This window comes from Kockovaella imperatae (genome assembly GCF_002102565.1).
Source record: "Kockovaella imperatae strain NRRL Y-17943 chromosome Unknown BD324scaffold_13, whole genome shotgun sequence".
Classification (NCBI taxonomy): Eukaryota; Fungi; Basidiomycota; class Tremellomycetes; order Tremellales; family Cuniculitremaceae; genus Kockovaella; species Kockovaella imperatae.
In genome coordinates, this window is record NW_019028953.1 from 461,564 (window position 1) to 478,912 (window position 17,349).

Here is a 17,349-nt window from a genome sequence, read left to right on the forward strand (position 1 = left end):
TCCCTGCCTCTTTCCTTTAGACCATGCAAACGGCCATGATGCCGTCCATGGGCCCCGCCGACCCTTCTACATCCTACGATACGTCTCGTCAACTGGGAAGTGGACAAGCCTTTGGTCATCCTGGACCACAAGGTCAATCTTATCCCTCTGAACCCTCGCCTTCAAGTCACCCCGGCATGTCACATTTCTCACCTTCCTCTCATCCGCAGACTTTGGCATACCCTTCAATGTCCTACGACCCGAATTACTACGGTCAGCAGCCAGAAGGTTGGATGCCTCCACCTCAGTTTTACCCACCACCTACTACCGCTCATCAACCTCAATCTTTCCAAGCTCGCCCACCCTACAACGGCCGCAATTTTAGCGCTGCAGGTGGCTCGACACGGTATCCCAGTCAGTCCAACGTTCCTCAGCCCTCCAATCCTCGGTATCCCGCGGAAAACCAGCCTTACCAACCCACTTTCTACCCTCAGGGTTACCAAATGGGAGGCCCTGGACCTGGGACGATGCAGAACGGTTATGGAGGCTATCCGGTGGATGGGATGCCAGCCTACATCAGGGGCGGTCCCTCAGGGTATGCTCCCCCGTTCCCTTCAGCCGACGGTATGGATCCCAGTCAATTCGCCAAATCGCTGCCGAATGGTGGCGAGTCAACGGACGGTTCAAATATGCAGTCCGGCGATGCACCACCTTATCATCAACATCCTCAATTACCGTCAATCCCTCCTCCACCTGACCAAGATTTTCGTCCAGGCCAACCATACCCCAACGCCAATCCATCCCATCAGCCATATCCTTCGTACTACCCCCCTGGACACCCTTACGCGTACGGCGCAGGCGTAGGCTATCATCCCTACTTGCCACACCAAGCCATGTACCCTTCATTCTCATATGATCCCTCGATGTCGCCTGTCAACGCACCTCCCCAATCTCAACCTTCCCATCGTCAATCAAACGGTCCGCCAAGCAAGTCACTCAATCCCGCAGCTGCAGGCTTCACCTTTGCACCTTCGCAAGCTAGATCACACGACAATGTCCAGATACACTCTGACCAGATGTCACTCCCTTCATCAGATCGATCAGACGTCAATCCTGTGTACCCTACCCTATCTCACTCCTCGCAGACTACATTGAAGCCCGACATGCCAAATGGTCATGCCGATACAAAGTCTTTGAGCATCGGCGCGATCGTCAACGGAGAAGACATGAAGGGCATCAACGCTGCTTCGGCACCGAATGACGACAGCAATGACGAGGCAAGCGGAGGTTTGGGACTCGAGCACATGGAGATGCCACAAGAAAATGCCTCCACGCAGGAATCTTCCCTTGCAGCCTCCGTCACTCTGTCTCAGTCCGAATCCACCCCGGCCATGTCCCTGTCCACAACGACGCCCACCACCCCCATTTCCGTTCAGACCCCAAAAGCACCATCTGACCCTCTCTCGCCATCTGTGACGACGCCGGATCCTGCTGCGCCTACGTCAAATTCCGCTGCACCACCACCTTCAAAGCTCAACTTTGTCGGGCCTACCATGTCAGGATACACTTCACCAAATGCCACTGCGCCTACTACTCCCTCGATCGCACAGACCATGTCGGAGATTCTCTTGCCTCCGTCAGCGGCTCGACAGGTGCCAGCGAAATCCGTCTCCAAGAGTCAGCCGGCAGTGGAGACTCTGAAGTTGTTTGCTCAACGTCCGAAGTCTCGACAGCTATCTGGTAATGGCTACGCATTGAGTTCACAGAATAGCATACCGAAGAATGTCAAGACAGAGGTGGTCAACGACATGGCCGCATCCTCCCGATCAAGCACGCGTAGACGACCCCTTGGATTGCCCATCTTTGTCAGTGCTGGATCTCGCACGAGGAAATCACAGCCGCTGCCCGCATCTGCATCCCGCATAACCTTGTCATTTGGTGAAATCGGGCCCTCGACAGCTCCAGTGCCTGCTGCGAAAGCACTTGAGCCCTCTCGTCCCAAGACCCCCACGCCACCTGCTCCAAAATCGAAGCCCTCTTCCTGGGCAGCTTTGTTGAAACCCGAAGGTGCGACCTCTTCCACGACAGCATCTACTCGGAATGTCTCGCCCATAGCCACGTCGACCCCGCTCTCCCCCATCTCCGACGCAGGACATCTTGCCAACCCTCCCTCTACGCCTCCATCACAATCTCGAGCCGTGTCTTCAGGCACACCCGGCCAAACCAGGAGCGTCCCGCCTACTCCCGCCAGCGTCGCATCTGGGTCCAAAGTACCGAGAGCGGTGTTCAGCTACGCTGGGGCAGCCGCAGCAGCGGCTACGATAACACCTCAGCAGGAGCTCGTGAAGTTGTTGAGTGAGGGCATCAAAGGGAAAGGCAAAGATGTCAGGGGAACATTGCCACGAGGTTTGATCAATACCGGCAACATGTGCTTTGCCAACACCGTGAGTCGTGCGAGAGGGTCTGCAATTGATCCGGTTTGCAGATCCTCCAAGTACTGGTATACTGCCCGCCGTTTGCCGAATTACTCGAAGAACTCGGCAAGAGGCTCAAGGCTGACCTTGCACGACGCACGCCTCTGCTCGAAGCAATGTAAGTAGTGATATGCAAACTCACCACCGGACCTCGCTGACTCCTGACAGGATCATCTTTCTTCGTGAATTTGCCAGTATGCCTGGCCAAGTCATCCATCCACCGCCTTCAGGTACTTCTACACCCAGATCTGAAGGTCGAGCCAAGGAGCGGGATGCGAGAAATGATGCTTTCATCCCTGAGAATGTGTATGATGCTATGAAGGAGAACAAGCGCTTTGACTCGATGAGGGTGAGACATCTGAAACGGCTCTCACGACCAAGCTCATACTTGTTCAGCGCGGCTTTCAAGAAGATGCCGAAGAGTATCTTGGATTCTTCTTGAATACCCTACACGAGGAGTTACTGTGGCTCCTGTCACAGAGTCAAGGCTCATCGCGATCATCGTCGACCGTTCGACTAAATGCTGATGGCGATGCCGACACCGAGCGGTCCATTCAACGACCTGTCAGCCCGAATCACGAGACCACAGACGACGAGCCGTGGCTTGAAGTCGGCAAGAAGCAAAAGACAAACGTGGTGCGCAATACGGAGAGTAGAGAAACGGCGGTCTCTCGGTTGTTCGGCGGCACTCTTCGATCTGTACTTCATATCCCTGGGTCCAAAGACAGCGTCACTCTGGAGCCATACCAACCACTCCAGCTGGATGTCGACTCGCCTGGTGTTTCCTCGATCACGGACGCCCTTCGCCAATTGTCAGTGGCTGAAGTCGTCCCCGGTGTCTGGTCACCCAGCCGAGGAAGCAACGTCGATGCCACAAAGCAAGTGTACATTGAGACGTTCCCTCCTGCTTTGATCCTACACCTCAAACGATTCGTTTTCGATCCCCGAGAGATGACAGTGGTTAAAAAGTTCAAGCCCGTGGCTTACGGCACTGAGCTTGTCGTTCCGCCTGAGATCATCTCGCCTGGGAGACGCGGCGCCTCGGCAATCAAGTACCGACTGTTTGGAGGTGAGTTCACTTCATCTCCGTGTCCTTGCTGACGTGATTCAGTGGTTTATCATCATGGCAATTCTGCATCTGGCGGACATTACACAGTCTCTGTATCTCGACAAGACGCCGGCGGATGGATTCATTTCGACGACGAAAGTGTATCAACAGTGCCTGTGGAGCAAGTCATTGTATCACCTGAAGAGGCCAAAGAGGGTCGAAGTGGATATGTTGGAGTTGGGCAGAGGGAGAAGTGTGCTTATCTGTTATTCTATCTGAGGGTGAGGGCGTAGCCCGCCGAATGCTGGATAGCTCGAGGGGGCAAAGGACGAATTCAAAGAAACACGCAATTGGGCGTCAAGGCGCAAGGAATCATACCCTACCTTTTTTTTTGGGAATCGAATGCGCTCTCGAAGCGTCACAATACCCATGGACTTACCGACGCCAATATTTATCATCATTCATCATGATCGGGGGGACGCACACGACAATCATACGCAATTCACCTTACATTCCCTGCCACTAATCCCGCGCATTTCATGAGAACAGCAACCATCTCTTTGTTCTTTGATCATCATACTCTTCACTCTCATCCGCCTTCTATCCCTTTCTTGTTTCGTAGTCTGAGATTTAGTCATTCAGCATCGTCAGTGAATAGTGAACGGGTGGGTGGTGGTATGTATCAGCTGGTTTCGGAGAAATGATTCTACCGAGGATGTAAGTCACATTTCCGGACTTTTATTTTACCGCGATATCAGTTATATTTCTTGTCGAGCAATCCACTAGAACAGGACCTCACAGCGCACATTGGCAGACTGGTTGTTCTTGGAATCGCCCCAGCAACATGGCCTCCTTCGACCCCAAAGCTCCTGTGGATCTCGCCAATACCATTCCTACCCCGTTCCCACCTTTCCGACGTATAGTGACCACTCACACTTCCACGGATACCGATGGATCCGACGTGGCTCTTCTCGAATCGACCTATGCTCTCACCCCTCTCTTAGGGGGTCGAGCTCACGCAGGCTACGTCTTCGCCAGTAAAGATTTACCGACCACCTCTCAACATTCGATCACATCATCTGACGTTGAAAAAGCTACAGATCAATGTTCTGGGGTGGTATTGGACAACGGAGTGAACGGTCAAGTGACAGATTTACCGCCGAATTGCGGCGTGGGTATGCACAGGACCAGTTCGATAGATTACAATATCTTTTTGAAGGGTTCAGCATACCTTATCACGCCTTCAAAGGACTCGAAACATGCGAATGGGACTGGACATGCGGACGCTAAACCTGGCGAAGTATGGACAAAAGTCAGTGCTGGAGAAGTCGTCGTTCAGAGAGGGACGTTACATGCTTGGAAAGCGACGGAAGAAGGAGCGAGATGGTGCACTGTTGTCGTATCTGCAAAAGCTGTCGAGGTGAATGGGGAGGCATTAAAGGATGTCGATTTTGATTAAAGGCATGAACGGGAGGGAGATGAAGTGAGGGATAGGATAGAGATGCAGGACCATTGCTCTTGATGGATCCGGTGGAGCTTGGTATACGTCAAATTGACCTTATTACCTGCACTGGTCATTCAAATCATTCATGGAGAAACGACATTGCGGTAGGCAATACCATGACCCGGGTGCCTCACTCACCTCGCATATGTCGAGCATCAAGGGCAAGGGCGGCGGGGTGATGCATTCAGTTGGACTACAGTCTGAAAGTAGATTGAGACTGACAGCGCTCAAAGTACGATCAGCATGGGAGTCCAGATCCGTGTCAATGCCACTAGCATGCCTCTTCACTGACACCGGTCCCGCTGCTATAAGGTATGCTTCTACAATCTCTTTGTTCTCCGAGCCGAAGTTCCGCTTCGGTTCACCGGATGACCCGACAGTCAGCTCAAATACCATTTGGAACCATATATAGTATTCTCTGTTTGAACTCTGCGTTTGAGGACTCCAGAGAACGAGATCTTGTCATCTGGCATCATGCTCAGCGTTGGTCTGATTGGGTCTCGCGGATTCATGGGCTCGGCGTTTCTACCCGCCTTGACGCAAGCTTCGCATCAAGGTAAACTCCGACTCGTACTTCTCCATCGGCCTGGATCAGATACATCGAGCTTCCCAGAGAACGTAGAGAAGAGAATGATCGACCTGGCCAAAGGAGATGTGGAGGATATTGCGAGATCCGTAGAGGGATTGAACGTTGTCATGTGAGTGCCATCGAATGGGTTGTGGGGATGTCTGGCCCCCTGCCCGGGGACCAGCACTCAAATGGCTTTTCCTGCACCTCATGGAAGCTCGTTGCACAGCCACAGCTCAGCATTCTGACCTTTATCTGTCCTCTATGCTTGGCGTGGGTCCTCGCTCACGATCTTTCAGCTCCGCTATCACTGGCCGAAATGGCGGACATCAACTCCAAATCCCACTTATCGACGCTCTCGCTTCATCGAAAGACCTCTTGATATTCTTCCCGTCAGAATACGCTACGCCATTCCGACAAGAAGATCTGGACCGTTCAGAATTCTTGAGACGCATGACATGTGGGAAAGCAGCCATCATCGCACATGCAAAGGAACGCAAGGTTCCCGTGACGATTCTGAAGAATGCTACCGTTCCTTTCTTATTGTTCTCCTGGGAGTGAGTCATCGATTCAACACACACCGCATGAGGTGAGCTGATCGTGGGGCGTTTGGCGTCCTGTAGCGGGGCCAAGTTCAGGCCGAAGGAGAACTCTTTGAAACTTTACTCGCCTCGAGGCGACGGGACGAGAGGCTTGACGTGGGTACTTGGTTCTGACGCCTAGAGAGATCGCATCACGTTAGACTGATGTCATGCGGACAGGTCGAAAGACTTTTCCGGGGCTGCCCTAGTCCATCTGTTACTTGATCGACCGGAGACATTACCGAATGCCACCATATCTCTAGTGGAGCATTCTTTCTCTTCTCAACTCCTCGTTGATACCTTTACCAAGATCCACGGTAGACGACCAGATATTATCGAGACGACGGAAGAAGATTATCAACGTGGAATCAAAGAGGATGGATTTGGGTCGATGGGTGCAGCGTCTGATAAGAGTTTATCGGTCGGTGTGGATTGGCCAGGGGAAACCATCGATTCAGAGAGCTTGAGTAGGACTGGAAGATGGGATACCAAATCATTCGAGGACTATGTCAGGGAGAGCTTGGACAATTGACTTAGGGGCACTGTCGCGGGATTGAGCAGAGTACGATAGCTGCTTGGATGCAGAGGGATCAAGTAGAGATGGAGTCCTGAAGTCTACCGCGCGGCAAGACTCAGCTGTCAGGCGGAGCCCCTGTCATGAGGCAGAACAGTAAGATGCTTTCGGTGTCATAAGCATCATCTGCTTTGTGCAGACGCTGAGCAAAGCTAGCATTGCCATCTCGAAGATCCCTCTGATACGAGGCGCTGGAGCATGCTCCCTGCTACAAGGCAGCAACGAGGCCCAATACGCATGGCGATGCATTGCATTCTCCTTGAATGCTTTTGTTTATAATTCAGAAGTCTGTCTCCCACCTCTCGTGTTCCCAGCTACTTACTGCCATGTGAAATGGTACATGGGAGTGTTGTAGACTGCAAAGTTGTTCGGCCCAAATCCATCGTCTTTTGTGTACGACACGTATATCTCCTTGTCGAGCGTCAATGGAGTGATGCCTGGATGAGCCTGGATGGAGTATCCAGGAAAGAAGTAGTCTCCACCGGGGAATGCATCGATTTGAACCGATTCAGTCCAAGGACCTTCAGCTGCTGGTGAAACGGCTATCCGAGGATTCGGTGTGGCTGAATTGGTGAGTTGACCTAACCAGACGAACGATTGCCAACCATCGACGTAATAATATGTTCCTTGACCTCCTGCGCCTGGATGATCGAGCCATGCTCGTGTGTCATTGACGCCCGTTGGCTGTTCCGAGCCCCATTGACCGGAAAGATAGTAACTGTATTGGGAAACATCTTCGACGTCTTGTGGATGGACTCGAGCGACGGCAATATGGGATTGGTTCGACGTTTGACCATAGAGGTAGAGCCATTCACCTTGGATAACGGTCCCGTAATCGCCGAAAGGGATTTGATTCTCTTGCCAGAATTGTCCATTGACCAACTCGACAGATGGCAACGTATCGCGATTGGCCCAAAGAGGCGCAGACGTGACTTTGTACAGAGCCACAGAAGGATCTTGGACGAGCGCAGTGAGTCCTTTGATATGTGAATTCTTGACCCATGTATAGGCAGTGATGAGATCACCCAATTCGCACGTCACTGTCGGTGGTGAATCTGGCCAGAGGGCATATCTTGATCCATCGGGACAGGCTCCAGCACCGTTATCTGCACATTCCCCAGGTGGATTAGGGTAAAATGGGACGGTCAGACTGTTGGAACCGTATAGAGGGACCTGAGTCGTAAAGTTGACATACTTTGTCGGTGTCCAAGGTTCAACAGTAGGTTTATCACCTGGAAAGGCGAAATCCATATAACTGGCTGAAGAACTAGTGAATCCAGCCTGTGTACCGTTGTACACGTCCGCAGCGATATCTTGATTCACGAGGTATTCTGTATCTCGACAAACGACCAATAACCTATCACCCCATCGTGTCGAACCGCACGAGTCTCGTTGAAGGTTTGGATCTTGAAGGTTGCCGACAAAGTTGACAGAAGCGACTTGAGGATTAGCCTGGGGTGGAGCATTCGAACCGCCACCGCCGAATGGCCAGCCGTTACCTCGTTTCTCCAAGGCTTCACCACCGCTTCTGCTGATCCTGCTGCTGCTGCTGCTGCTGAGACTGACAGCACCGCCCCCTTCAGCTCGTCGTGGGACAGCAGTAGCATTGACAGCCGCGAGGCTGAACAGCAAAGTGAATAGAGCAGTAATCGATAACATGCTGGGCAGATAGATGAGTTCAATTGTCCCGGGGGAGGGGAGGGGGGGGGGGGGGGGGGGGATCAAACAGCCAATTCAACAGAGCGACTTCCCTTCTTCTTATAACTTCACCATACATTCCCTTCCAGGCATCGTCCCTCCACTTCCTCTCCGCACCTAGACCCTAGCTCGCCGGTGGTCTCGCCTTCCAGCAGTCAGTCACATCCATTCATTAATGTTCTTGTTAATATCCAGGCGAGAGAAAATGACCCTAGCGCGGTTTGACCGGAGATCTCTAAACGAAAATCCGCCTGATTACATAGTATAAAGTTTCATTGAAGAGAGAGAACGAGGACCCAAGTCAGCTTGGCAGGATGGCAGGAGGGGTGAAGTATCGAACGGTACATCGGCTCGACAGGCCGCTGGGTCAGCTTTGAGAACGATGGCTGATGGTGATCACCTCAGAGTTGCTGCAAAAGCGCCAGGGGGGTTGGTTTTGTGGCGGCTGGTGCTCAACGTTGGGTTTCGACAGTGCCACAAGTTCATTGAACTGGGACAGTGGAAGTTGCATCGTGAGCATCTCATGAAATACATGTCGCTAGTTCCTTGCTTGTTCTACTACTTGACTAATGCACAGAACATGTGAACTGACTTGCGATGAACTGCGTATCATTGGGAATTGGGGTTTGCGAGCTGTCGAGAGGTCGTGTCGAATTGACCTCTGGACCTATTTACATACATTCGTTTAATGGTTTAGCGGCACTCGCTTGCGGAGCGTATTACTGACGGCATCGCATGCGGAGTGGGATTACTTCCCTACACGTCGCTTGGTCTGTTTATCATCTTGTTCCCCGTGGCCATTGGGAAGGACCTTGAAGTAGCACGCGTTGCCGCTGGACGGCGTCTTCGTCAGTTTTCCTCCCATCCAAGGCGAGATGAATGGGACAGCTTACAAATTACAATTTTTAAGACGGGGACATTGGTGCCTGAAGGTCGGTGGTCAGCCTCGACCACGCCATAGCTCAGCTGCTAGGCTGCCCCACCCGTATATACACTCGTCGTCAGAATAGCGACCTGGAGAGTTAAGAAGGTCAGACCGGGGGAAAATGCAGTCGCTCAGGCAACAAACTGACACTTATCGTATTTTATGTATGGACAAAGCAGAGCTTTGGTCAGCTTTGCGAGTTCGGCGACCTGATCCTCGCTCAGGTCTAGCAGGTCAGTCTCCATATTATCTCAACAACGCACCATAATCGTGACCGTATGCACACGCATGACCGGATCCACAGCCGGCATTGCTAAGATAGTATCTGCAAAATGATGGTGCATCAGCGCATAGGCTCATCAAACTGCAAGTTTTTCGCTCACGCATGACAAGGTCGAGGGACTAGAGTCCGGATAGACTTCTCCGCTGCTCGTCTGTCTCCGGAGTTTGCCTTTTGACCGGACTTCTTATTGGCTTTCTTGGCTACTTTCCATTCGTCTTCTGATACAATGTTTTCCAAAACGGAAGCTTTACTCGAGCCAGACTTAGTCGACGCCTCATTGACTTTGTCTCTCGCCGATCGACTCTTCTTGAATGCGGACGATTTGGTGCTGGACTTAGCAAGACCAATCTGGGCGGTGTGCCTGAGGTTTCGGGGCGCATCTGACCATTCCAGTATCTCTTCAGAATCTGAATCTGAAATTGAATCTGATTCTTCAGAGATTGAGTCCGTTACGAGGGTCTTTGGCACGTTCAGCGCGACCACGCTCGATTCTGACCGCTGTGTGACAGTGGAGAACGTCTGAGGAGAAAGTGCGATCCGCGAAGTGCGAAACAGCGACGGGATCGAGACGACACGAGAAGAATGCTGACGAAGTTGTGGAGCGAGGTCGGAATAGCCTTTCAAGAGGAGAAGTTTGGACAGCAGGGATTCGGTCTGAAGACTGAGCAAAGTCGGAACGTGAGCCAATGAGCGTGGATGGAGATTTCCCAGCTCACGATGACAGGGTTGTCGCATACCCATTATCGTGACTCGCTCCGAGGATTACGGATTCGCACTGGGCGTTCTTAACGTATAGCTTGAGGAAGTCTGCGTGGGGATCAGCAGGTATCCATCGATCGAATCGAGACATAGTCTCACCCCTGATCTTGGCATCACTCGCTTCTTTACCCGTACCGACATCGATTACTGCAAAGAGGCATTCAGGAGGGATGCCAAAACAGAGCGTAAGCCGAGCCTACCCGTGAAAAGCTCGTGAGCTGCCGAGAAGCCCTGCAAGAATGCTTCGTACATACCCCAGGAGGCGACCGAGCCATTCTGCGTGGGCGGTGGATATCAGCTTTACTACTTTGTCCCGAGAGGCTATCGACCCTCACCTTCACCAGGATATTTCCAAAACCCGATTTGTTTAAGAACAACTGAACGACGACACTACCCAGTTCCTTGGTCTCTATCGCTTCCTGGTGCCCTTCTTCCCCTTCGGCGACGATTAAGCCTTTAGCGTCGACAGTGAGGTCGGGCGGCGCCTCATGAGCATTACCTCGGGCCATCTTGGCATGGGCAATTAGTTTAGGAAGTGCTGACAATAGCATGTGAGCTGCCTTCTGACCTCCAGGGAAGCCTTGCTTGAGAAGATGGTCGGCAAACTGGGGCAAAAGGTGAGTCAAACTAGATCGCGGACTTCGCGCAGTCTCACGATCAGACCGTCTCCATCCAATAGGACAGCCGTAAATCTCCCACCGGCAGGCTGAATGATATAAGCAGCGTACACGACGCCTTGAACGAGCTCACCACTTTATCCTCTGTGCTTTCGAGCACTGCCGCCAATCGCTTCGCCTCTTTATCTGCAGTCGCCCATTCACGTTTCCAAAATGTCAATTCCTTCTTGAGCCCTTCCATATCCTGAACGGCCCCGACGAGTGGCTCAAACAGGTGTTTTAGGGACTCGAGATGATGCGTTACTTGACTGGCCGGATCTACAGGCGCACCGACAGTCTTGCTGGAGAACTGAGGTGAAGGGAGGGGGAAAGGTCGCGACGAACCTACAGGGAGGGAAGAAGGATAAAGAGGAGGTAGATGGTGGTATTCCTCTCTGCTTTCCACGGATGTTCGATCGGGTCTAGCGGTCTCATCTAGTTCACGAGGAGGAGGCGCAGAAAGTGGTTTATTCGATTCCCACTCTGTCAGTCGATCCAACATGGATAATGCGAGTTTCGTCTGATTGCCCTTGACACTCGTCGTCCCGGCCCCGTTGCCATCACCATTGTCATTGGACCAGATGTTATCGTTTGGCAAGAGTGGAGAATGAGAATGACCAGAAGGATTGGAATAATGGTCGGATTCGGTGGATCGAGATGGGTGAGCAGCAGGGGTAACTGATTGACCTTGTTGAGATTTTTTCCATAACCTTGCTCGAGCCAGAAAGTTGGCGATCTCCTCTACTTCCTGATCTCCCGCCGTCACGTCTCCATGAGGTGATTTGGGCGGCAGACCAATGTTTGGAGGATGGGTCGATGACCATGAGGTGGTGGAGAAAGCAGGTTGAGCAGGTGAACCGATGGGACCATGAGGTGAGATCTGGTATGTTGCACTGGATGGCATGATGGGATCGGCTGCGTCTACAAGGGTATGTGTGAGCATGCTGACGAGGCGATGAAGGGACAGCTCCTCGAAAGTGGTTGTTGGAGATCGTTTGGACGTGTCCGCTGGCTATATAGCTGGACACCAGTGGGTCTACGGTGTAGCCGCGCAGGGACGATGAAAGGATGACAAAAGATGGATTTTGTAGAGGGAAGGAGTAAGATGGTGAATGGTGTAGAAATTTGGAGACTCACGTCGATCTAAAACAAGCGAGGCCAAGTCTTGCGGTCTGGAGCGATCAAAGGTCCTCCTCCTCAGTCAAAGGAGGGGGGTCGCGGTGATGGGATGTGGGTCTGGCGTAGGTGATGATAAGGCAAGAACGGTGAAGATGTTGATATGGTCGTTACGACAATACGTATTGAATAGCCAGTTCTCAGGCAGATTCAAACGAGACTTCTCTCTCCTGTTGTTGTACTCTACTTCGAGGAAGTCAGTATCGTATACGTTATTGAATGGTTCGATCGATGCGAGACAGCGGATTGAAATTGATGTGACTTGGGGATGCACCGCACTCACTACCTCTTTGGGGATGAACAGTCGTAACGGATGAGGAGATGCTTCTCCAACATATCTATCGCTGCAGCACACGCATCGTTCAACACATCCACACGCCCCTGGTCACTGCTGTTGCTAACATGGACGATGCATGAGCTCGACGAACCTCTCTCCAGGCCAAAAAAGATCAGCATAGCAAATGTGGCGGTGATCGCCGCTTATCTTGGCAATCGAGAGCCAATTATTATAATGTCATCTCGCCACCCGAGTCACTCACATCACCCAAGTTTAGAGGGTTACCACTATAGACCGGCCATGTAGCTCTCTTGCCCGAAGCTGAATCTCCGAGGTGCCTCGCACACGATTGCACATGAGAGCAGCAGCAGCAGCAGCAGCAGCAGCAGCGTCACGATCACTCACATTCCACCGTGGGAAATTCGGCGAAAGATCCGCCGCCGCTCCCTCTACCACGTGCCCAGCACCTCCACTTTTGTTTTTTTCGGAATATTGCGTGCTCGACGTGTGTGTGTGTGCTTATATGAACATCATTGTCAACCATTCTTGTCTCTCTTGACACCATCGTCGGACAGCTCTTCATCTCTCTCACACTACTACCAACTTACACCTCTCACTCACTCTCTCACTCCCTCGCAAGCTCGCACAATGGCTGCTCTTCGTCTCGGAGATATCGCTCCCGATTTCGAGGTATGTAGTGTCAAGGGGGGTTTATTGTGCTGACGCTTGTTACAGGCTGACACTACCATCGGTCACATTCGAGTGAGTAAGGTTGTGGTCTCTCTAGAGAGTCGAGAGGTCCTCTTGGACCATCCATTGTCGAACCCCTCCATCGATGACTGTCGATGCTCTGATCACAAAACACCATGCTTTGACCTTGCTCTAACCGGCTTCCGATCCCGCTCTTTGCCGTGCTCCGTATTCCGTGCTCTGCTGACTCAACACTAGTTCCACGACTACATCAAGGACTCTTGGGCCATCCTCTTCTCTCACCCTGATGACTTTGTGAGCTACTTTGCACCCTGAAGGGACTGTTGAGCTTACGATCCTGTAGACTCCCGTGTGCACTACCGAGCTCTCGGCTGTCTCCGTTACCGGCGAGGAGTTTGCCAAGCGAGGCGTCAAGGTGGGTACACAGATCTTCATTTCCACACTCTCATGTATCGTCCTGGGCTCACGCTTGTTCAACAGATGCTTGGACTGTCTGCCAACAACGTCGACTCTCACCACGAATGGGTTAAGGACATCAACAACCTGAACCCTAGCGCCCCCCAGCTCGATTTCCCCATTATCGGTGACAAATCTCGAGAGATCGCTACCACCTATGGCATGCTCGACAAGCAAGACTTGACAAACGTTGAGAAGTCGACCGGATTGCCTTTCACAGTGAGGCTAGTCTACATCGGCCAGTCATCTCCAATCTACGGTCCCCAGGCTCTAGCTGACGTCCTGAACAGTTGATCCCAAACAAACCATCCGACTCATGTTGGCCTACCCAGCTAGTGTTGGACGAAACTTTGCCGAAATCTTGAGATGTATCGATGCTTTGCAGTTGGGAGACAAGTACAAGGTGTGTATCGCGAAAATCCGGGGGGCCGAAAAGTCCATGCTGATCTCTGAACTCAGATCACCACTCCTGCCAACTGGAAGGTCGACTTCAATGGCAAAACTGAAGAGCGAGTGATTGTGCATCCCAGTGTACAAGGCGAAAAGGTCAAGGAGCTGTTCGGGGATAATGTGGAGACTGTCTACGTACGTTCCTGGGGGTCCAAAATTGCGACGATGGCTGCTGACTTGTCGCGCAGCCTTACCTTCGTTTCACTACCAACCCCGAACAAAAGCAAAAGGCATAAGTGACAAATGGACGATGGTGGCAGAAGTGTGTCTGCGACTTAGAAGTCGAGAGGCGGTCGTATCCTTGTGTATAGTAGGGTAAATCCGTCACTCATAGAATTATGCATCGGTGTATTTTACCAGTCTTCAGTCGGGCTGTAAAGCGGCGTGCCACGGATATTATCGGACGTCATCATCCAATCGACAAGCAGCGATATACCTCTCCTCCAAAATTGGGGCAGCAGGAGCGAGCCCACCGCGAGCATGTCATTGTACCCCGGCAGCCGTAAGCTCCATGCACATGACGATATGCGTCCCAAATCTCGGCTCAGCCCTTATCAATGCATCAAATCAAATCAAAAATGACAAGACAAAGTCTCGTTCTAATTTCCACGACCGGCCATGCGACCTCCTTGCATTCTTTCACCTTCAGTCGAGCTGTACAGAGGAGTCAGTATGCTCTTTCTGCACGCGAGACACGTGGGCGCGCGCGCGCCCAGCTACTTCCGGGACGCGCGACTTTCACCCTCGTGGGTCTCTTGTAAGGCATCACTCACACGCTGATTCCGACCATCGCCTCTCCCAAATCCGTCGACACTTCAGCCAAAAGCGAAGGGTTGTTGTAGTGCGTCACGGCCTGAACGATAGCACGAGCTCGTTTGGCAGGATCCCCGGATAGGACTGTGGCGGGTTAGACAGCGTTTCCAATTTGATGGCAGGCTGGTGCCTGGGAGCCAGAGCGACTTACAAATACCTGATCCGACGAAGACTGCCGCGAGTATGCATCAGCAAAATGCAAATGCAAATGCAACCCATCTTCGGCCGACTCACCTCCGTCACAGCCAAGCTGCATCATCAAAGCGGCATCAGCAGGCGTAGCGACACCTCCAGCGGCGAACCTGAGCGAGCGAGGGGAGGGGTAGGTGCATCAGCACGATCTGTTTTTCAAGTACAAGTACATAAAGCACGAAGGGGAGGCGGCGGATGTTGCCACTCACGAAACCACCGGCAATCTCTTCAGCCTCGCCGTCTCCTTCAACAAGTGATACGGCGCACTGAGTTCCTTGGCAAATGCGTAGAGCTCTTCGTCCGACATGGAAGCAGCTCGTCGGATATCGGACATGACGGCTCGTTGGTGTCGGACTGCTTCGACAACATCACCGGTGCCGGCTTCACCTTTGGTTCGGATCATGCTGTGAATAGGTGCAGCGCGAGGAGGAGAGGGGCAAGTGAGCAGCGCGCAGCGTGAAAAGGGGAAAAGGGGGCAGGAGATGAAGCAGTGCCGCGCCCGGGATTGGATAGGATGGAAAGGTGTTTGGCCACGAGCGAGACAGAGGAAGACAGGTGATGGGTACAGACGAATCGGGAGATTTCCACTGCTTCAGCGCCATTTCTTTTGGTCGCCTTTGAGCAACTCACGCTGCACCCTCAGAGATCCGTCTGAGCGCTTCTCCAAGATTCTTGCATCCACAAACAAAAGGGACCTTGAAAGCGTGTTTGCCAATGTGGTGTTGATCATCAGCAGGGGTGAGCACTTCAGATTCCTGCGTCGGCCAAAGTCAGCAACCGGTTTCCAAAGTGACGCGGTTCAAGGAAAGAAGCTATGTCGCTTTGCTTTCCAGCTCCTCCGCATCATTACCTCGCCTCGCTGGCGTTCCATCACTCGAAACACTCACGTCAATGTAGTCCACGCCTATACTCTGCAGAATCTGAGCTTCGACCATGTGGCCAATTCGGACTTTTGCCATGACGGGAATAGAGACAGCTTCCATAATTTGTTTGATCATGCCTGGGTCGGACTGGTGATGTGTCAGCATATCAGCATATTTAAAAAATAGACGGAAGATGAGATCGAATTGGGAATGAGAGGAGGTCCGGAGCGCGAACGACGTGAAATGAGCATGTCGTTCAACAATGACCTCGGATCTCCCTGCCATGGCCAACGTCTCGTCCTGTCGGGCTGAATCTCGAATGCTAAACTCACCATTCTCGCCACACCTCCATCTCGTCTGATGTTCGCTGGAATTCTCTCCAGAGCCATGACGGCAGCTGCTCCAGCCTCTTCGGCAATCTTTGCCTGTTCAACATTCATGACATCCATGATGACACTGCAGGAAGGGGAAGGGAACATGTCAGCGATCTCACAGTTGCAGGCTAACCCAGTGATACGAGGGCGGAGACGGGATCGTAGATAAGACCTGCTTTCTCGAGCATGTGAAGTGAACATGATCTGCCCTCTGAGCCCGGAGGTCCATCCATCCATCATCGGCCCCACCCTCGCCCTCACGCTCGCTTCGCTCGGTATCGAAACCGACCACGCCCACACTCACCCTCCTTTCAACATCTGGGCCAACCCCGTCTTCACACCAAACGTTCCACCTGCACCACCTGCACCTCCACCTACTTGTCCACTGACTCCTCGTCCAAAGACTGGCGTAGAGGATCCATTGGCGGTGGTAGGAAGGGGGTTCGAAGAGGGCACGACGGTAGGCTCCGACATGGCGCAAACGGGTCACAATACGGAACAAGCTGTGTGTGCGTGGGAGAGTTTCGACTGAGACGACCTTCTACACGATCGATCGAGACGACTTTCAAGGAGCTTCAAGTCGGGGTTTTCCAACAAGATCTTCGGTCGGTTGGAAATTGCAGGCACAGTTACGTGGGTCTCGCTGAAGAGACAGTCTTGTCAGCCTAATCACTACGCTATCGCCACGTCCGAAACCACAGCACATCACCAAGAGCTTCACATTGCGCGCCGCCATTACAACAACACTCACTGATTCTTTTGTTTTGACTCCAAACTGTTGATGATCTATCGCTAGGTCCAACAAAAGTCGAGCGAGATCCCGATTCCCAACTTTTCAACTCAAAACGGATACTCAACTTACGTAATGACACGTGGTGGGCAGCGGCAGCGCTTGGCTAGTCAAACCATCGATCGATCGAATAGAGACGACGACGACGACGACGACGACGTCTGCGACCGGGAGCTAGACAGCGATCAAGTTGGAAAT

At 52.4% G+C, this 17,349-nt stretch overlaps 7 protein-coding genes across 7 annotated transcripts; 4 read left to right on the forward strand and 3 right to left on the reverse strand.

Moving 5' to 3' along the window:
* Positions 1–23: 23 nt before the first annotated feature.
* Positions 24–3,794, forward strand: BD324DRAFT_653068 (hypothetical protein; the record flags this gene model as incomplete). The annotated part of the gene is made up of 5 exons (XM_022018602.1): positions 24–2,423; positions 2,465–2,571; positions 2,622–2,802; positions 2,850–3,522; positions 3,565–3,794. The coding sequence occupies 5 exons, from the start codon at positions 24–26 to the stop codon at positions 3,792–3,794; spliced, it is 3,591 nt and encodes a 1,196-aa protein (XP_021869053.1).
* Positions 3,795–4,345: 551 nt separating this feature from the next.
* BD324DRAFT_583223 (hypothetical protein) lies at positions 4,346–4,960 on the forward strand (the record flags this gene model as incomplete). Its single annotated transcript, XM_022013606.1, has 1 exon — positions 4,346–4,960. One exon carries the CDS (start codon positions 4,346–4,348, stop codon positions 4,958–4,960), a length of 615 nt encoding a protein of 204 aa, XP_021869054.1.
* A 419-nt stretch (positions 4,961–5,379) lies between these two features.
* BD324DRAFT_635114 (hypothetical protein) lies at positions 5,380–6,955 on the forward strand. Its single transcript, XM_022016786.1, has 4 exons — positions 5,380–5,703; positions 5,873–6,130; positions 6,197–6,271; positions 6,335–6,955. Exons 1-4 carry the CDS (start codon positions 5,480–5,482, stop codon positions 6,684–6,686), a joined length of 909 nt encoding a protein of 302 aa, XP_021869055.1. The 5' UTR covers positions 5,380–5,479; the 3' UTR covers positions 6,687–6,955.
* Positions 6,956–8,430, reverse strand: BD324DRAFT_635116 (hypothetical protein). The gene has a single exon (XM_022016787.1). The coding sequence runs from the start codon at positions 8,385–8,387 to the stop codon at positions 7,047–7,049; it is 1,341 nt and encodes a 446-aa protein (XP_021869056.1). The 5' UTR covers positions 8,388–8,430; the 3' UTR covers positions 6,956–7,046.
* Positions 8,431–9,482: 1,052 nt separating this feature from the next.
* BD324DRAFT_663180 (hypothetical protein) lies at positions 9,483–11,953 on the reverse strand (the record flags this gene model as incomplete). Its single annotated transcript, XM_022018903.1, has 9 exons — positions 9,483–9,577; positions 9,615–9,676; positions 9,735–10,295; positions 10,351–10,441; positions 10,493–10,540; positions 10,594–10,669; positions 10,729–10,998; positions 11,049–11,099; positions 11,144–11,953. 9 exons carry the CDS (start codon positions 11,951–11,953, stop codon positions 9,483–9,485), a joined length of 2,064 nt encoding a protein of 687 aa, XP_021869057.1.
* A 908-nt stretch (positions 11,954–12,861) lies between these two features.
* Positions 12,862–14,475, forward strand: BD324DRAFT_635141 (putative thioredoxin peroxidase). Its single transcript, XM_022016788.1, has 8 exons — positions 12,862–13,192; positions 13,238–13,264; positions 13,451–13,507; positions 13,557–13,628; positions 13,694–13,907; positions 13,960–14,072; positions 14,129–14,254; positions 14,308–14,475. The coding sequence occupies exons 1-8, from the start codon at positions 13,151–13,153 to the stop codon at positions 14,353–14,355; spliced, it is 699 nt and encodes a 232-aa protein (XP_021869058.1). The 5' UTR covers positions 12,862–13,150; the 3' UTR covers positions 14,356–14,475.
* A 167-nt stretch (positions 14,476–14,642) lies between these two features.
* BD324DRAFT_635142 (SOR/SNZ family-domain-containing protein) lies at positions 14,643–17,153 on the reverse strand. The gene is made up of 10 exons (XM_022016789.1): positions 17,113–17,153; positions 16,666–17,004; positions 16,320–16,443; positions 16,012–16,134; positions 15,755–15,879; positions 15,334–15,528; positions 15,167–15,234; positions 15,084–15,104; positions 14,893–15,016; positions 14,643–14,773 (listed from the first exon to the last, which is right to left on the reverse strand). Exons 2-10 carry the CDS (start codon positions 16,833–16,835, stop codon positions 14,719–14,721), a joined length of 1,005 nt encoding a protein of 334 aa, XP_021869059.1. The 5' UTR covers positions 16,836–17,004; positions 17,113–17,153; the 3' UTR covers positions 14,643–14,718.
* Positions 17,154–17,349: the final 196 nt, after the last annotated feature.

Coding starts and splice junctions, on each gene's coding strand:
- BD324DRAFT_635142 (XM_022016789.1), bottom strand. CDS start 16,835: ATGTCGGAGCCTACCGTCGTGCCCTCTTCGAACCCCCTTCCTACCACC. Junction 16,135..16,319: donor ATGGAGGTGTGGCGAGAATG/GTGAGTTTAGCA, acceptor ACACATCACCAG/TCCGACCCAGGCATGATCAA. Junction 15,017..15,083: donor CTTCGTCGGATCAGGTATTT/GTAAGTCGCTCT, acceptor AACCCGCCACAG/TCCTATCCGGGGATCCTGCC.
- BD324DRAFT_635114 (XM_022016786.1), top strand. CDS start 5,480: ATGCTCAGCGTTGGTCTGATTGGGTCTCGCGGATTCATGGGCTCGGCG. Junction 5,704..5,872: donor GAGGGATTGAACGTTGTCAT/GTGAGTGCCATC, acceptor ACGATCTTTCAG/CTCCGCTATCACTGGCCGAA. Junction 6,272..6,334: donor GACGGGACGAGAGGCTTGAC/GTGGGTACTTGG, acceptor TCATGCGGACAG/GTCGAAAGACTTTTCCGGGG.
- BD324DRAFT_635116 (XM_022016787.1), bottom strand. CDS start 8,387: ATGTTATCGATTACTGCTCTATTCACTTTGCTGTTCAGCCTCGCGGCT.
- BD324DRAFT_635141 (XM_022016788.1), top strand. CDS start 13,151: ATGGCTGCTCTTCGTCTCGGAGATATCGCTCCCGATTTCGAG. Junction 13,265..13,450: donor CTACCATCGGTCACATTCGA/GTGAGTAAGGTT, acceptor ACTCAACACTAG/TTCCACGACTACATCAAGGA. Junction 13,908..13,959: donor AGTGAGGCTAGTCTACATCG/GCCAGTCATCTC, acceptor CGTCCTGAACAG/TTGATCCCAAACAAACCATC.